We start from the raw sequence: 20,004 nt of genomic DNA, 5'->3' as shown, positions 1-20,004 counted from the left end.
TGACCGAGCTCCACTAAACTAGTTGTCATTAAACTTGTGTATATTAATTCCTGTTTTGCGAATATAGTTCAGCTTAGAACAGTCTTCCCAACCTGCTGCGCTCCAGCTGTTGCAAATGTAAAAAGTGTAACCCTGACAGTCCCCTCTATAAATGCCCGAGCAGACAATGCTGGATGGACTGAACCTTAATTCTCTCTATTCAGAATTGCACCTTATTATAGGAATTGCATTTTCGTTGGGTTCACTCTGCATTTTGTGACTTCCATTTTAATTGCACCTGTCACGTCTTTTAGCCTTGTTATACTAGGGACATATTTCAGTGGGTGTTAATAACCTTATGTTATGCCTACCTTTTTATAGCCATTTTTTTTGCTTTACATCTATTAAAAAAAAAAAAAAAATAAAAAAAAAAAAAAAAAAAAGATAAACTATTTTATTACTGTGCCCGAGTGTCAGAGAGAGGTAGACTGGGGTCTGTTATGCCCTGAGAACTCAACGCCTCTGCTGACATCACGCCCACGTCTCCCGGTGACCCTATGTAGTACACAAGCGGGGAGTCTGCCAGTGATTCTGAATCCAGGACTCACTACATGTGCACCATAATACAGATTGAGGGTGCATGTGCTAGCTAACTATACAAGGTCGCTGCAAGCAGGCGAACCCTGTTTGTCAATCACCAGGAGGACCTGTGTAGAAGTAGAAAAAGAAAAGGCCCAGAAGAGACGCCTCGTGTGTTGCCCTAATAAAAAGGAAAAGACGAACTCCACAATAAAGTGGGGAGAGTTGTAGATTCTATAGAGTGGCCGCTCGCCTTGAGCATATAGTAAATACGCATATAACCTCATGCAGAGGTACAATAAAAGTGGATCCCGTGCAGGCTCAGATGTCTCAGGAGATAACCAAAATAAATCCTGTGGCAAGACTTTGTAGGCAAAATGACCTTCAAACAGGCGCTCAGGCATCCAGGAAAATAGCACAACTGGGTCAGGGATGTGAAGATAAGGTTTCTTGTTTATTAAAGGGGTACTCCGGTGGAAAACTTTTTTTTTTTAACTCAACTGGTGCCAGAAAGTTAAACAGATTTGTAAATGACTTCTATTAAAAAATCTTAATCCTTCCAGTACTTATTAGCTGCTGAATACTACAGAGAAAAGTATTTTCTTTTTGGAACACAGAGCTCTCTGCTGACATCATGACCACAGTGCTCTCTGCTGACATCTCTGGCCATTTTAAGAGCTTTCCAGAGTAGGAGACAATCCCCATAGGAAACATATGCTTCTCTGGACAGTTCCTAAAATGTACAGAGATGTCAGCAGAGAGCATTGTGCTCGTGATGTCAGCAGAGAGCTCTGTGTTCCAAAAAGAAAATAATTTCCTCTGTAGTATTCAGCAGCTAATAAGTACTGGAAGGATTAAGATTTTTTAATAGAAGTAATTAACAAATCTGTTTAACTTTCTGGCCCCAGTTGATTTAAAAAAATAAATAAATAAATAAACATTTAATAAACAAGATATCTTCTCTTCACTTCCCTGACCTGGTTGTGCTATTTTCCTGGATGCCTGAGCGCCTGTTTGAAGGTCATTTTTATTTCTGCCTACAAAATCACCAGGAGGAGCAGGCGTGGCATCAGCGGATAAAGGCGTTGTGGGCTTGTGCCAAAGTGGACTCAGGGCCACTCCTCTTTGACACTCAAGTATGGTATTAAAATAGTTTTCTTTATAGATATAGAGCTACAAAATGACTAAAAATAGGTATGCCTGGCATAAGGTTATCATCACCTACTGGAAAGAGTCACTTGTTTAACATGTAAATGTACAAGTTTTCAATGAGTTTGTGGACACTCCTTCATGAGACTACTAATGCTGGCCGATTCTTAATCTTTTGCAGTTTACTGACTTTCTTCTTTTTTTTTGCTTTTATGCATACATTAAAGGGGTACTCCAAAAGTCTTTCATTTTCATTAGTAACAGCCTTTGGCTGTCCGGGCATGCTGGGAGTTGTAGTTTTGCAACAGCTGGGGGTATTCTGGTTGGGAAACACTTCTCTAAATGATGGCTCATCCTAAAGATTTTATTATACCCTCTTTAAATGAATCCACATTCTTCATCTGAATAGCACAATGCTGTCAGTGAAACAAAGAACCAGCATATAAAGGGATAATAAGAATATAAGGCAGAATGTTTATCAGGTCACATCCATTACCCCCTGTCCTACTGACAGCTCTTCATTCATCTTTCTTTCATGGATGGTGTTAGATTTTTATTTTTTATTTTTTTTATTTTTTTATTCCATAAAATCTTTTATTCTGCATTGGGTGATGTTCTGTTCTTCTTGTATTCTTGTAATTAACACGTTTTCCCCTAATGAGGTGGAATAGATGACATCCTCCCCAGTGCATATTATGTATGTGTGAATAATCCTCATGTCTTCATGTGATGATTTTTTATTTATTTTTTTATTTTTCAGTCTATTTTTATAATTTTGGATGGAAAGACTATGGCGTCGCCTCTCTGACAACCATTCTTGACATGGTTAAAGTTATGTCTTTTGCCTTACAAGAAGGGAAAGTAGCTGTTCACTGCCATGCCGGGCTTGGGCGGACAGGTAAGCTAGCTCTATAGGTTTCAACCTGGTCAGATTTCTGTTCATTTCAGCTACCCCTAGGGTTGCAGCTCGGCTTATTAAAGTGCATTACATCGCTTGAATTTCACCTGCTAAACTGCCAACACAGGGATTAGTGTCCCCATTGTCCCCTAAATGTCAGAGAGGCATATCTCGGAGTCAGAGAGGAGTTTCCCAGATTCAGAGAGGCGTGTCCCAGAGTCAGAGAGGCGTGTCCCGGAGTCAGAGAGGCATGTCCCGGAGTCAGAGAGGCGTGTCCCGGAGTCAGAGAGGCATGTCCCGGAGTCAGAGAGGCGTGTCCCGGAGTCAGAGAGGCATGTCCCGGAGTCAGAGAGGCGTGTCCCGGAGTCAGAGAGGCATGTCCCGGAGTCAGAGAGGCGTGTCCCGGAGTCGGAGAGGCGTGTCCCGGAGTCGGAGAGGCGTGTCCCGGAGTCGGAGAGGCGTGTCCCGGAGTCGGAGAGGCGTGTCCCGGAGTCGGAGAGGCGTGTCCCGGTGTCAGAGAGGCGTGTCTCGGAGTCAGAGAGGCATGTCCCGGTGTCAGAGAGGCATGTCTCAGAGTCAGAGAGTCGTGTCCGGGTGTCTGCTATTCCGCAGAGCCTCTCTCATCTGACATCACCCCCCCTTCTTCTGTTGATTGACACACAGAGCTTGTCTGATAGCAACGGCGCTGTATAGATTGGCACACATGTGCCATCAGTGGGTATTGCTGCGCATGCGTGGTAAGTCTAAAGTGTTGAGAATCGCTTAGACTCACAGCCTATGGGCCATGTGCAGTCTACACGGCCGCTGCTGTGAGACGCGCCCTGTGCTGTCAATTAGTAGGGGCAGTGGGTATGACATTAGAGGAAAGAGGCGCTACGGCCACAACGCCTCTCTCCTCTGACACCACACCCGCTCCGTTTGTTGATTAACACACAGAGTTTGTCTGACAGCAACGATCCTCTGTAGATTGGCCTCGCATGTGCCATTAGTCTACACAGGGCTGCTACTGTAGGGGCCAGCCCTGTGTGTCAATCAAAAGGAGGAGCGACATCAGAGGCATTATGACACTGGGACATAGTGGACCCCGAGCCAAGTGTCTCTGACACCCGGGGACATAAAATGTTTTTTATATCAACTGAAGACAACAAATCCACTACAAAAGTGTGCCTGGAATGGGGGCACAAATCCCTGCTAGACGGAGTCAGTAGTTTAGCAGGTGTAATTGAAGTGACAGATGAAAACATGTTTGAAAATGTCTCTATAATAAAGTCTGAAGGTAGGTAGGGGATCCTCCACATTTAGGTAATCCACAGAAGATAGGTAAATAGGCAAATTTCTAGGGCTGAAACAACTAATCATCGGCAACTAATGGATTAGAAAGATAGTTGTCAACAATTTTCATAATCGGTTGCTCGATTAGTTGGGCAACCAATTTCTAAAGTTTACATACACCTAGCGATTATCACTTTGTATCTATGCAACTGTGGTCCTGGGCAGCCTGTTTAGTGAGTCCCACCAGTTGTAGAGAGAAGATGCAGAAAGTGGAAGTTTTTCTGTGCTGGGCCCCCTCTTCACTAAATGGGCTGCAAATGGGATTAACTCCTTCCCTAATCTAACTCACAAATTATATTCTTCTCCATTAAGGTTATTTTATTTTATCAGATTAGTCGATTAATCAAAACAATATTCGGCCAACTAATCAATTATTAAAATAATCCTTAGTCTCAGCCCTACTTTAAAGCACAGGATTATAAAAGTATAAAGTATAAAAGCTAATGCTGCAGCGTTTCTGCAGGCAAATCCACAGTGGAAAATCTGCACCATGGTGCACATATATCTTAGTTAGGAGCAGCTGTATAAGTCCAACGATGCAGATGCAAAATCATAGAATGTTGCAGAATCTGGGAATACCTTTTTTTTTTTTTTTTTATTGAATTGACAGAATTTTGTAGAGACATATAGCCCAATTTAGTGTGAATTATCCACATTGTTGTTTTGATCCCTGGGTATTTGTACCAGGGAGCTGTTCACTTTCCCCAGCAGAGGGCAGCAGAGGACTTTTATCAGCTCATCACTGTCTTGAACAGTGTTTCCCAACCAGGGTGCCTCCAGCTGTTGCAAAACTACAACACCCAGCATGCCCGGACAGCCAAAGGCTGTCCGAGCATGCTGGGAGTTGTAGTTTTGCAACGGCTTTAGGCACCCTGGCTGGGTAACATTGGTCTGGAAGCAATAATATAATATAAAACACCTCATAATCCCTGTTGCCTTCTGAGAATTAACACAGAAGAATTAAACACTGTGGAATCAGTTTAACCGAATATATATTTATAAGCACAATAGCCATTTACCGGCACTGTGGGATACAGCCGTATGAATTTTTTGTATATATAACACCTCTGTGCAGGAGCAGTAAGTGAACTCCAGGCAGTGTTATTGATATTTTTTGTATCATTTATTATTTACTCAGTTAGACAGAGCTAGCATCCTTACTAGAGAATGCAATCGCCTACTTAAAGCAGCTTGCCAACAAATAATATTAATAACATAATAAAATAATAATAAAATAAATAACATAATAAAACATAATAAAATTATATAATAATAAATATAATAATAATAATATAATAATAATAATAATAAAACATAATAAAATAATAACATAGAACAGAAATGCTGTGGATTTGTGTGCGGAAAATCCTTAGCATATGTTCACAGTAGCAGAATCTGTACCAAATTGTGTATTTGTGCTGGATCATTGCAGATTTGCTGTTGGATGTCCACACTTCCGCTGCATTTTTGCGGTAAAGTACACAACAATACAATTTCATTGCAGATTACTTGCAGATTTTGACTTCCCCATTGAAATCGATGGGAAAAATCCACAAAAAAGTACAGATTTTATCCGCAATATATATTGACATCTGCTCCACAGGTTAATTTCTATGTTGGTTTTGTGCAGATTTTTTTGGGCGCTGCATGAATGAGATAAAATCGCATCCTTATTGCTAATACTGGAATATTCTTCAGATGTTCTGCACGCAAATCTGGTGTATCCATCCCATGTGAAAGCACCCTTATTGAACCTAAAATAACTTCTACATATGTTGGGGTGCAAAAAAGCTAATTTATATGTAATGAAAGTTATAAAACTACTTTACATGGGCACTGTCAGATACAAAAACGTTTGATATGTTATTAAGCATTGCAAAACAATATGATGGTGGTGGTGCTGTGTCCAGCGGTCATTGCTACATCATGGACCCTCCTTTGGTGATCGACAGGGCTGCATACAAGTACAGCGCTGCTGTGCTGTGCGAGCGTGCGCACCGACCTCAGGGATCAGCCTCTTGCGCATCGGCAGGATCCCTCAGAAGAGCAGAGTGCTGTAATTGGCTGACTGCCAGGCTCGCTCCCGAGACCAGTAAGCCAGAGCAGAGTTAGGGAGGGGGAGGAGTCATCACAGTGATGAGAAGAGAGGGACACGCCCCATGCCTCTGCATGGACAGAAACCTCACTGAGCAATTAAGTAAATTAGATAATTCTGAGAGAAATATAGGTCGTAGACACATACAAATTAGATGTACATGAGCAGGATGAGGTACTGCGCAACATATAAACATTTTTTTTTTTGGGGGGGGGATCTGACAGGTCCGCTTTAAACCCTTAATGACTGAGCCCTTTTTCACTTTAAGGACTGAGCCCTTTTTCGCAATTCTGACCACCGTTAATAACTCTAAAATGCTTTTACCGAATTTTCTGATTCTGAGATTGTTTTTTGTGACATATTCTACTTTATTTTGGTGGTAAATTTTTGGCGTTACTTGCATCCTTTCTTGGTGAAAGATCCCAAAATTTCATGAAAATGTTGGATTTTTCTAACTTTGAAGCTCTCTACTTGTAAGGAAAATGGATATTCCAAATAAATTTTATTTTTATTCACAAATACAATATGTCCACTTTATGTTGGCATCATAAAATGGACATATTTTTACTTTTTGAAAAAATTAAAGGGCTTTAAAGTAGAGCAGCAATTTTCAAAAATGTCATGAAACTTGCAAAATCTGAAGGGACAGATGTTACAGAACTACAACTCCCAGCATGCCTGGGCGGTCTAGGCATGCTGAGAGTTGTAGTTTGGCAACATCTGGAGGGCTACCGTTTGGGCACCACTGTAACAGTGGTCACCAAACTGTGACCCTCCAGATGTGGCAAAACTACTACTCCCAGCATGCCCAGACAGCCTTTGGCTGTCTGGGCATGCTGGGAGTTGCAATCCGGCCTTCCTAGTGGTTACCACAGTAATGATCACTTTACTTTCACTTTCATTCCCCCCCCCCCCCCCCCCCCCACGTCGATTCCCTACCTGTGCCGTGATCTCCGCTGGATGTCTGCGATGATCGCCGGGCCCCGCGCATCTTCTCCTCAGTACAGGCCTCCATCTTCTCCCCCCGTTCTGCCCGACATCCAGGGGTGGGCAGAACGGGGGGTTTCCATGGCAACCCCCCTGTCCTGCGCTGCCATTGGTCAGAACTCAGTTCTGACTAATGGCAGGGGATAGGAGGAGATCGCAGCACTGCGACCTCACTCCTATCCCTTAGGATGATCGGGGCTGTCACTGACAACTCCGATCATCCCAATTTTCCGGGTGATCAGGTTATCAGAGACCGACCCGATCAGCCCGGAATTGGAGAAAATTGCATGTCTGAATTGACATGCGATTTTCTCCGATCACCGACATGGGGGGGTCTCAGGACCCCCCTCGGCGATGTGCTGGGATGCCTGCTGAATGATTTCAACAGGCATCCCGATCCGGTCCCCAACCGGCTAGCGGTGGGGACCGGAATTCCCACGGGCGTATCCATACGCCCTCAGTCCTAAAGGACTTTAAAACGGGGGCGTATGGATACGCTCGCGGTTCTTAACAGGTTAAACTATCGTTTTAAAAGTGCTTTAAAAACCTGCCTAGTTTTATCAAATTAACCCTTCTGAATGAAGGTTACCTTGAAGGACATGACATCTTCCATTCCAGCCTGCATTTGTAATCAGATTTTTTGAAATCCATGTTTAGGTGAAGAACCTGTTATGTGAAATCTTTCATTTTTCTGTATATATGTAAAGTTGGCATTAACCTATGTTTATCTTTCAGGTGTGTTAATCGCTTGCTATCTAATATTTGCCACCAGGATGACTGCAGACCAAGCAATCCTTTTTGTACGCGCAAAGAGACACAATGCGATTCAGACCCGGGTCCAGCTCTTATGTGTCCGAGAGTTCACCCAGTTTTTAATCCCGCTGCATAATGTCTTTTCTTGTTGCAACCCCAAAGCCCATGCAGTCACTTTATCACAGTACTTAATTCGGCAGCAGCACCTACTACACGGATACGAAGCACGACACCTGAAATATGTGCCAAAAATTATTCACTTAGTGTGTAAGCTATTGATAGACTTGGTTGAGAACAGGCTGGTGGTAGAGGAGCAGATACTAGATGTTCCGGATCTCTCTGCTGAGATAGAAAAGACGGTGGCTCAGCTCCCCACAGAGCAACTCGAAAAAGTATTAGGCAGTGATATTGGCACAGTGGATGCCCTGACCCATTCGGTCACCACTGCAGCTTGCTACGGGGTTCAGGACTCAGTATTGTCCAGTGAACAGGAGTTTGACCCTTTATGGAAACGGAGGAATGTAGAATGTCTCCAGCCTTTATCTCATCTGAAGAAACGGTTAAGTTATAGCGACTCAGACCTAAGGAAGGCCGAGATTCTTCTAGAACAGGGTGAGACTCCTTGGACAGAACCGTCACAGATGACTTTCTTAAATAAGTTAAATGAACATTTGAGGCTAAAGCATTGCTTTGCATCTGGAAACCATGAGGAAGCTCACCCCATACCCACGCCAAATTTGAAGAAAGAACCCTGTGTGCCCTCTGCATTCTCTTTCTGGAGTCAAAGTAAGATGGGCAGCATTGATGCTCCTCGAGAGAACTCTCCGCTGTTTCATAGGCGGAAATTTCCCAGGGAAATACACAGAAGCCGCACCTTTTCCTTAGGGTTTTCCTCACCATTATGTGGCCAAACATCAGACTCAGAATTCTCAGCGCCAAATATTACTTCTCAGGACACGCCAGACTGTAATTGTGTCACAAAAAGCAGCAATGTCCTGGAGGATGATGAAGATGAGGATGATGATATCGAGGCCACATCTCCAAAAGTGACATTTTATCTTGGAAGTAATGAGACGACAGAAGTCATCCCACAGATTGTGCTGCAGTCTGAGTTAAACCTGGAGGCCAGGAGTTTGCTAGCCGCCAAGGCCTTGGCAAATCTGGACTGTGATGATGCAGAAGAGATAGCCGAAAAAGTCTTTACATGGCAGGTAGGCATGACTCCTAAATCGTGTATCGTACAATGTGCATGTCTATAGATCAGTGTTTCCCAACCAGTCCGCCTCCAGCTGCTGCAAAACTGCAACTCCCAGTATGCCCGGACAGCCTTTGGCTGTCCGGGCATGCTGGGAGTTGTAGTTTTGCAACATGTGAAGGCCCACTGGTTGGCAAACACTGCTATAGATTTTGGCACATTACAGTGATAAATATGGCACACGTTTCAGATTTCATACTTTTTGAATGAATTTGTGGATGACTGTGATTTAATGAGATATTCCAGTGAAAAAATTTTGGGTATATCAACTGGCTCCAGAAAATTAAACAGATTTGTAAATTACTTCTATTAAAAAAATCTTAATTCTACCAGTACTTATCAACTGCTGAAGTTGAGTAGTTCTTCTCTGTCTGACAACAGTGCTCTCTGCTGACACCTCTCTCCATCTCAGGAACTGTCCAGAATAAGAGCAGATCCCCATAGCAAACATTTCCTGCTTTGGACAGTTCCTGAGACAGGCAGAGGTGTCAGCAGAGAGCAGTGTTGTCAGACAGAGAAGAGCTACTCAACTTCAGCAGTTGATAAGTAATGGTAGGATTAAGATTTTCTTTATAGAAGTAATTTACAAATCTGTTTCACTTTCTGGAGCCAGTTGATATGAATTTAATTTTTTCACTGGAGCACCCCTTTAATGTGGTCTTAACCTTCTTTTCATTAGAAAGAGTTAAATTCCAGAGAGGCGGCCTGGGATCGGATCTGCGCAGAGAGAAATCCTTTTGTCCTAAGCAATTTAATGTGGTCCTGGATCGAACAGCTGAAGGAACCAGTGATCACGAAGGAGAGCGTTAATTTACTAGCGAGTTATGGCAGCGATCCGGAGAATGCCCTCTACCTGCTAGAAAAGGTAAATGTCATGAAAAGCTCAAAAACTATGAATTCCTACAAAAATTAGGATTCTTAGAAGATAAAATAAACAAGAAGCGTTATTTTCCTTGTTGCCAGATGCTAGCATGCCATGCACTCATGTTTCATTGCAATCCATGGATGCACTGGGAATGTAATGGGTATCGTAAAAAGCAGAACTAAATACGGTAACTATATAGTGTAACAGGTTACACTATTACTATGGTCTGCATCTTGTTAAAAAAGATACTAGGCATTGGGGCGTACTAGCAGTAACCCCATTCACTTTATTGGCCTGAGTGTAGTAGTCGATAATAACTATATTCAGGCCATTTCCCACCTGTATACATTTACTTTGCAGGACTCAAAAGCGTAGTTGAATATATTTAGTATTTTACGCTGCGGATGCCCCACCAGCGGTCACAAGAGTGAGCTCACTGCTGCGGCTGGGTAGCTCTGTGCATCCACTCTTAGCGGCGGATTTTCTGCCGGCAGTCATTAGCGGACACACTGACCTACCCAGCCGCAGGAGTTAGCTCGCTCTTGTGACTTCCAGAGGGGCATCCGAAGCATGAAATATGCTGTGGATGCGCTCCATGTGACCCTCCCCTTAGAAACTGATTGATGTTGATGTATACTGTAGAAGCCCCAATCATTTCCGTGGCCTGAACAAAGTGACCTAGTGGATCTCTTAGGGACGTTTCCCGCTAGTATACACTAATTTAGCGGTACATACACAATAGTGTAGTCTGCCTTGCTATTTCCCGCCAAATTAGCGTATACTAGCGGAAAGCGGCCCTAACAAAGTCACTAGGTGACTTCGTTTGGGCCACCAAAATGAATGAGACTGCTACAGTGTACAGTAGGAGTGAAGTATGGTTCTGCCAGCTATTCCTTTGCAGGCATAATTTTTATAATGATGTCCTGAAAACCAAATGGCGTTCCTTTCCTTCTGGGTCCCACCATGTGGCAAAGAATCCAAATACGGCCTAAGCTGGACACGAGATGTTGGCATAATAAAATATAGGGTGCATTTCCCCCTTTTCAGATGCAGTGTATCAAAAATATGTCCTGCAAATGATGCATTTGTGAAGGAAAAGCAAATTAATTTTTCCCGCTGACTTTGAGTCCTTCTTGTGTGGCTGGAATGGTTACAAAGTACTCACTTTTGGTCTAGGTGAATACATTACAAACTTTTGTTTCCAAAATTGGGTCACTTGTGGGGGTTCTGGCAGTTTAAACCATTTGTAGGCATAAAGTGCGGCCTATAATCCATTCGGCCTAAAATGATGCCCTGAAAGCTAAATGGCGCTCGTCTCCTTCTGGGTCCCGCCACACAGCCAAGGAACCAATTATGGCCTAAGTGAAGGTATTTCCAAACACAGGACGAGCAGCATAATAAAATATATATCAATTTCTTCCAAGAAGCGATGTGCAAAAAATATGTCTCACAAGTGATGCATTTGTGAAAAAAAGCAAATACATTTTTTTTACATTGACTTTGTAATAATTCCTGTCAAAAACGATGGTGTTAAAATTTTCTGCAAGTTTCTGCAAACCTAAAATAAAAAAATTATGTACTTTCCAAAAATGCAACCTATTAGTGTTAAAATTGCAAAAAAATGTCATGTTTTTTTGCATGATAAGAAAACTACAAATGATATTGACTTACTTACAACTTCTCTATTAGATTTGAAAAAACATAATTGGTCTTTGAGGGACATACAGGCTTAATTGTCTTGGTCCTTAAGGGGTTAACTGTGCTCACTAACTTTCACATTTTTTAGAATGTCATGGTAAAATGTATCAGATGTGCTACGTGAATCACGTAAATACTCAAACGTTGTGTGTAAAAAAACGTAATCCTTTGGTATTTATTCAATTCTAGGGGCAGCATCAATCAATCTTGTGCATTTTGCAATGTGTGAGTAACCTGCAGCCGCTCCCCTCTGACATAGAGGATGCAATACTGACACGAATGATCACAGCCTTCACTATGGTAGGTATTGTACATTGACATGTGGATTTTAGGTTACAGTCACACACACTAGATCTACTGTGGATTAAAGAGTACCTGTCATCAAATAAAACTTTTAATATGTTGTTCCTTGGGTAAAAATAATAATCTTTCTAATGTATGTGCTGTTTCAAAACTCACTTGTTTACTGACTTATCTGCATTGAATTTTTGGCCACTAGGGGTCTCACTTCCATGCCTGCCTGTACTCTCCGCACAGGCTTCGGACTTGTGCCAGACTGGCATGAGTCCAAAGTGCGGGTGGAGCGGGACATCTGTGGCTCTGCACAGTTCTCGCTCCCTGTCTGTCAATCAGGCATGCTGGAGCTGCGTAACGCTCCTGTTCTATTTTCTACACAGCCTCTTGTCCCCCGCCCCCTATGAAAAGGAGCCAGCCGGCAGTGATTTCTTCCTGTTCTATGCACGCTCCCAAGTCCGAGCGCAGCATAGAACAGGGAAGGGCAGAAGTGTTCCCCTCCAGCGGGCCGCAGTGAGCAAGAAGAAAAGGGACACAAGAAGTGTCTAAATTACCTATACAATAAAATAAAAGCATCGGGGGACATCTCATGAAGAGGGGGAACTAGCAGGAATAGAAGCAATAGTGATTAACTTCATGACGGGTACTCTGCCCCTGGAGATCTTATCCCCTATCCAAAAGGATAGGGTTAAAGATGTCTGATTGCGTAGGGTCTAGCTGCTGGGACCCCCACATTCTCCAGGCGGCATCCTGGCGTTCTGAACATTTTTGGATAGGAGATGTACAGGGGCAACTGTAAAGTTGTAAAATTCGCAGACTCGAAATTATTACCAAGTCGAAGGTCACCTTTGATCTGATCATAAATCAGCTTAGAAGACTATTCAGGAGAGGACATTCATGCAATACTAATCAAATGACATTTAAAGGTGTCCGCAGCCTTTAAAGCGCAACTGTCATGAGTTTTAACCCCCATAAACCAGTCCCAGCTTGACAAAGTTGTTAGAAATATCAGTTAAATCATACCTTTTGCTGCTTTCTAGCAGCTTTAATGATGCAAAAAAATGCTTTTAACGATAGTCAGCAACAGTCGGATATGACGCATTACGCCGCGCACTGGGCTATAGGTAGCAAGTACTAGCAGAAAGAGAGCTAGTGCTTGCTGTAAGTGCTGGCTGCCCGCATCACCGGAGTGCATAGATGAACGGGCGCCGTTTATTCTTCTACAGTACAATACAGTAATAAGGGCTCTCAATACTGGGACCTGTGGACCAATCACACAGCGTCCCCAGCACTGACATACAGGGGATAGGCGTGGCAGCTGCGGGCATAGCCACGCTTATCCGGCTGTTGCTGTCTATCGTTAAAAGCATTTTTTAGCATCATTAAAGCTGCTAGAAAGCAGCAAAAGGTATGATTTACTGTTATTTCGAACAACTTTGTCAAGCTGGGACTGGTTTATGGGGGTTAAAACTCATGACAGTTGCGCTTTAAGCATTGCAACAAAAAACAACATACATGCAAGGTGAACAAACATAAAAATTTTTTGCAAAGTGTGAAATTAAAATAGCCGTAGCTAGCTTTTTCTGTTTTAGACAATAAACCCCTTTTATATAGTATATTTTGGTATTGGTTGGTATTTCCTTGCGGCCGAGTATTTTATGCAACACCATGTTTAGGCCAGAATTTGTACAAAGTTAGAATTATTCAAGTTACATTTTATGGTGGAAGGGGTATGCCAAGAACAGACCACACACAAGGTGGACCTGGCACTCATCTGGAGTACAATGTTGGACAGGTCACGGTTGTGTTATATAGCTCTGGCCTGAGGCCACATAGAGAGTCCGGGGCAGCATAGAAAATAATTAGTGAGCACAAATACTGTTGACAGTGAAGAGTCAGGACCATGAAGATGCAAAGTACAAAAAAGCTAAATTCTTCCATATGTTTGTAGTTACTGAAGCAATTATGTAGTTATCATTGAGCCCTGTTTAGGTCAGATCTCCCTGGCGTATCTGTAGAGGGTGCAGAGGTCGCAGTTACACCTGGACTCAGAGAGTCCGTTGGCATATTATAACTATGACTAGTATGGTGATATTAGACAGAGCTATATTATACAAGTTTATACACTGCTCAAAAAATAAAGGAAACAGTAAGGTAACACATCCTAGATCTGAATGAATGAACTAATCTTATGAAATACTTTCGTCTTTACATAGTTGAATGTGCTGACAACAAAATCACACAAAAATTATCAATGGAAATCAAATTTATCAACCCATGGAGGTCTGGATATGAAGTCACACTCAAAATCAAAGTGGAAAACCACACTACAGGCTGATCCAACTTTGATGTAATGTCCTTAAAACAAGTCAAAATGAGGCTCAGTAGTTTGTGTGGCCTCCACGTGCCCGTATGACCTCCCTACAACGCCTAGAGATGCTCCTGGTGAGGTGGCGGATGGTCTCCTGAGGGATGTCCTCCCAGACCTGAACTAAAGCATCCGCCAACTCCTGGACAGTCTGTGGTGCAATGTGGCGTTGGTGGATGGAGCGAGACATGATGTCCCAGATGTTCTCAATCTGATTCAGATCTGCGGAACGGGTGGGCCAGTCCATAGCATCAATGCCTTCTTCTTGCAGGAACTGCTGACACACTCCAGCCACATGAGGTCTAGCATTGTCTTGCATTAGGAGGAACCCAGGGCCAACCGCACCAGCATATGGTCTCACAAGGGGTCTGAGGATCTCATCTCGATAACCTAATGGCAGTCAGGCTACCTCTGGCAAGCATATGCAGGGCTGGGCGGCCCCCCCAAAGAAATGCCACACCACACCATTACTGACCCACCGCCAAATCGGTCATGCTGAAGCATGTTGCAGGCAGCAGAACATTCTCCACGGCGTCTCCAGACTCTGCCACGTGCTCAATGTGAACCTGCTTTCATCTGTGAAGAGCACAGGGCGCCAGTGGCGAATTTGCTAATCTTGGTGTTCTCTGGCAAATGCCAAACGTCCTGCACGGTGTTGGGCAGTAAGCACAACCCCCACCTGTGGACGTCGGGCGCTCATACCACCCTCATGGAGTCTGTTTCTGACCGTTTGAGTGGCCCCATCACATTTGTGGCCTGCTAGAGGTAATTTTGCAGGGCTCTGGAAGTGCTCCTTGCACAAAGGCAGAGGTAGCGGTCCTGCTGCTGGGTTTTTGGCCTCCTACAGCCTCCTCCATGTCTCCTGAAGTACTGGCCGGTCTCCTGGTTTTGCCTCCATGCTCTGGACACTATGCTGACAGACACAGCAAACCTTCTTGCCAGAGCTCGCATTGATGTGACATCCTGGATGAGCTGCACTACCTGAGCCACTTGTGTGGGTTGTAGACTCCGTCTCATGCTATCACTAGAGTGAAAGCACTGCCAGCATTCAAAAGTGACCAAAACATTAGCCAGAAAGCATAGGAACTGTAGTGGTCTGTGGTCACCACCTGCAGAACCACTCCTTTATTGGGGGTGTCTTGCTAATTGCCTATAATTTCCACCTGTTGTCTGTTCCATTTGCACAACAGCATGTGAAATTGATTGTCAATCAGTGTTGCTTCCTGAGTGGACAGTGTTATTTCACAGAAGTGTGATTGACTTGGAGTTACATTGTGTTGTTTAAGTGTTAACTTTATTTTTTTGAGCAGTGTACTTTATTTTCATATATATGCTATACAGTCGGGAGTGGTTGGGTAGCTGGTATAGAGTTTGCTTTGGTGGGTATGAGCTTCATGCTGTGCCTTTGTCAGGTCTTGACATGTTGTTCTGATGAAATACTTGGACTCTCTTGGATACAGGAAGAGACATTCGCTTTAAGCAAGAATGTGCTGGGACATGTCTGTCAGGAGCTGCAGAGTTAGCAAAAGCTAAATGTGTCCTGAGAAACGTTGGTCAGCATGAAAATGATGCCGTCCTGAAGGCTACTTCTGCTCTACATCCATTGTGTTTAGAGTTGTTTCCGAGACCCAAGGCAAAGGGCAATTATATAGGCTGCAAGGAACAGTGTAAAGGAATAACTCTATGGAGCTGGATAACGCCAAACAATATCTCACCTAGTAAATATCAGTAATGCACAGTGAAGATTTATTATGCCATAGTGTAGTGCAAGGACGCCTTTCGGCATAAGAGACTTCCTCTGCTGAGGAAAAGTTGACCAGTTGCCCATAGCAACCAATCAGCTTGCTTCTTATTTTATTTTTTTTTTTAAAAGGCCTCTGAAAAATGAAAGAAGGAATCTGGTTGCTATGGGCAACTGGTCAACCTTTTCTCTCCACATGTTTTGATAAATCTCCTCCAATGTGGGGACCAGGGTATCCTAGGATAGTCTTAATATACAAAACAAAACAAAATTGCACCAGCTCACCACTTAGTAGAGTTCATGGAATTCAGTTAATTACAGGAAGCACAGGAGGTTAAAGAGGTACTCTGCCCCTACACATCTTATCCCCTATCCAAAGGATAGAGGATAAGATGTCTGATCCCCAACGGTGGGACTCCCGCGATCTCCCTGCTGCACCCGGCGTTTGAGTAGATCGTCGGGTGCAGCGCCAGAGGCTTGTGATGTCACGACCACGCCCCCTCCCATAGACTTGCATTGAGGGGCCATGGGCGTGATACCACGAGTGAGGGGCGTGACTGTGACATCACGAGCCTCCGCACCGCATCACCAGTCATCCAGCATGGAGTGAGGTTCGCTATGTGCACCCTGGGGTGCCGCAGCCGAGATTGCGGGGTTCCCCAGTGGCGGGACCCCCACGATCAGACAGGGGATAAGATAGGATATAAGATGTCTAGGGGCGGAGTACCCCTTTAAAACCTTATGGTTTGAAACGCGTTGGAGTTACTGTCAGTCTTTTTTAACCTCACTTGAGCACTATTTTTGTGTACATGATGTTTTAAACGAACCAAAATAAAGAATTGAACTTTTAAATAGTCTTGTGGAGCTGGAGTACTCGTCTACACTAGTGTTCAGCCTAGGATAGGCCATCAATATTTGATCCATGTGGGCCAACCTCCTGGTTGATCAGCACAGACTGGACCAGGGCATTCATTGTTCACAAAGACAGCTGAATAGAAAATGCCAATATCTTTGTACATAAATAAAACAGAAGTGTCAAACTGTGTCTGCTGCCATTACCTTGGAATTACTAATCTATTTACATATTTAAAGGGGTACTCCCGTGGAAAACTTTTATTTTTTTTTTTTAAATCAACTGGTGCCAGAAAGTTATACAGATTTGTAAATTACTTCTATTAAAAAATCTTAATCCTTCCAGTACTTTTTAGGGGCTATATACTACAGAGGAAATGCTTATCTTTTTAGATTTCTCTGATGTCATGACCACAGTGCTCTCTGCTGACCTTTGCTGTCCATTTTAGGCACTGTCCAGAGTAGGAGAAAATCCCCATAGCAAACATATGCTGCTCTGGACAGTTCCTAAAATGGACAGCAGAGGTCAGCAGAGAGCACTGTGGTTATGACATCAGAGAAATCTAAAAAGAAAAGCATTTGCTCTGTAGTATATAGCCCCTAAAAAGTACTGGAAGGATTAAGATTTTTTAATAGAAGTAATTTACAAATCTGTTTAACTTTCTGGCACCAGTTGATTTAAAAAAAAAAAAAATTAAGTTTTGCACTGGAGAACCCCTTTAACATTTCAGGAAAAAAAAATTGTATAGCATACAGCCAAAAGTAAAGCAGATAGATATATGACATATTTAGACTTTCTGATAGAGATTGTTACTACTTTGTATTACCAGTATGTTTAACTTTAAGATCTTTTGCTTTTTGCAGATCAGTCAAGATTCAGAAAACCGTTCTCTGATTTATAATACTTTGAAACCAATCTTTAAACATGCCTTGACGGACATCCGGAAATAAAACATCCAGGGCAGCTGTCCGGTGCACAAGCTTGGCCTTGCTATGTTAAAGCTTCTGTGCACTTTTTAATTGTAAGGTTTGTGTTTACATGTTGGCTACGTAAAGGGCTCAGACTACAGAGAATGTAGAAAACTCTAGGGGACTTCTTGTCATGTTAGCTATTTTATCTTACTATTTGTTTCTTATAAGCTCAGTTTACTGTGTTTTGCGGCACCTTTATGTGTCTGTGGGCCAGTTTATTTTTTGTAACTAGTTGTTTGAAATGTATCCGTTGTATTTATTATGTTATTGGGCATACTGCTAGAATGAAGGTGCAGAAGGTGCCCTTAGGACGCACTGTGAAATATAATATGAAGAATTGGATACAGCAGGCCAGACAATATTAGGGTGGACCTGCTTTAGTATATATATATAGAGCCATACATTTATGAACGTTTCGGGTATAATGCCTAGAGAGCATCTGTCAATAGATAGATCGCTTGTAATAAGATGCCTAAATTGCCCCTAAACTGTTCATTGAGGAAGTTGAACTCCAAAACATACTGTATGCGAAGAGTAATGCACATACCATTGAGATCACTTGGGAAGTATAAAGTATCTGAACAGTTTCCTCCATATGTTTTGATTAAGTCTTCATAGGGAAATATCTAGAGGATGTTAGGTTTAAAAAGGGTACTCCGCCCATAGACATCTTATTCCCTATCCAAAGGATAGGGGATAAGATGTCTGATCGTGAGAGTCCCGCAGTTGGGACCCCCGATAACCCTGTGCAGCACACGGCGGTTGTTTAGAACACTGGGTGCGGGTGTCGGGGGTCATGGCGGCACAGTCATGCTCCCTCGTGATGTCACATCACGCCCCCCTCAATGCAAGTCTATGGGAGGGGGCATTGCGACTGCCATGCCCCCTCCCATAGACTCGCATTGAAGGGGCGTGGTATGACGTCACAAGGGGGCATGACCGTGCCGCCGGCTCCAAGCATTCGGAACAAAATGTTCCGAACACTGGGGCACCAGAGTACCCCTTCAAAGCCTAACTGTCGTATAAAAAAAATTTGGACACGTCACAAAGATACAATGCATTTGGAAAATCTTTAGACTCATTTACTTTTTTCACATTTTGATATGTTATGCCATATGCTGAAATACAAAAAATTCAAGTTTACCCCCATCAATTTGCACTCAGTATCCCATAATGAGAGTGTGAAAACAGAATTTTGTAATTTTTTTTCAAATTTATTAAAAAGGAAAAACTAAAATTGTGCTTACATCCTTTTCTGTGACACTTTTAAATTTAGCTCTGGCTCCTCCCATTCCTCTTGATCATCTCTGAGATGTTTCTACACCTTGATTGGAGTCACTTGTGGTCAATTCAGATGATTGGACAGAATTTGGAAAGACACTGCCCTGTCTGTATAAGGTCTCACAGCTGACAATATATCAGAGCAAAAGACAAGCCATGAGGGGAAAAAAACTGTGTAGAGCTCAGAGACAGGATTGTGTGAAGGCTCAGGTCTGGAGAAGGTTACAAAAAATTGTTTATACTGAATGTTCCCAAAAGCACTGTGATCTCTATAATTCTGAAATGGTATGAAGTCTGGAATAACCAGTACTCTTGCAAGAACTGGCCATCCCACCACACTAAGTAATTAGGGGGAAAAGGCCTAAGGAAGAGGGGTGACCAAGAACCCAATGGTCACTCTGGCTGAGCTCTAAAGATCCAGTGTGTGGATGGGAGAAACTTTCAGGATGTCGAGCATCACTTGTAGATCATAGACTACAGAATAGCATGCAGTGTCAGTCAGCCTTCTAAGGCCCACAGGATATTGTCATGTATCAGAAGAGGCATGGGACATAATACTACCCCTTTATAAAGCATTGGTATGGCCTCACCTGGAATATGCTGTTCAGTTTTGGTCACCAGTTCATAAAAAGAACATCTTATCTATGAGGAAAGATTAAAAGAATCACAGTTGTTTAGTCTTGAGAAGAGACGTTTAAGGGGGGGGGGGGGGGGGGATATGATCAATGTATATAAGTATATAAATGGTACATACAAAAAATATGGGGAAAAACTGTTCCAGGTTAAACCCCCTCAAATGATGAGGGGGCACTCCCTCCGTCTGGAAAAGAAAAGGCTTAGTCGCAAGGGGCGACACGCCTTCTTTACCAAAAGAACTGTGAATTTATGGAACAGTCTACCTCAGGA

General features: G+C 43.0%; 1 protein-coding gene across 9 annotated transcripts in view; it reads left to right on the top strand.

The window, feature by feature from the left end:
• The window catches only part of PTPDC1 (protein tyrosine phosphatase domain containing 1), a 155,923-nt gene extending 137,284 nt beyond the window's left edge, over positions 1-18,639 (top strand). For all 9 annotated transcript variants that reach the window (XM_056524298.1, XM_056524297.1, XM_056524294.1 and 6 more), the window contains 5 exons: positions 2,468-2,605; positions 7,755-8,983; positions 9,707-9,892; positions 11,780-11,890; positions 17,710-18,639. In XM_056524298.1, the coding sequence (XP_056380273.1) occupies positions 2,468-2,605; positions 7,755-8,983; positions 9,707-9,892; positions 11,780-11,890; positions 17,710-17,796 (1,751 nt within the window). In that variant the 3' untranslated portion in view covers positions 17,797-18,639. The remainder of the gene's footprint in view (positions 1-2,467; positions 2,606-7,754; positions 8,984-9,706; positions 9,893-11,779; positions 11,891-17,709) is intronic.
• The last annotated feature ends 1,365 nt before the right edge of the window (positions 18,640-20,004 follow it).

Source organism: Hyla sarda, chromosome 6 (genome assembly GCF_029499605.1).
Source record: "Hyla sarda isolate aHylSar1 chromosome 6, aHylSar1.hap1, whole genome shotgun sequence".
Classification (NCBI taxonomy): Eukaryota; Metazoa; Chordata; class Amphibia; order Anura; family Hylidae; genus Hyla; species Hyla sarda.
Note: the sequence above shows the minus strand (reverse complement) of the source record. Positions and strands in the feature narration are given on the sequence as shown.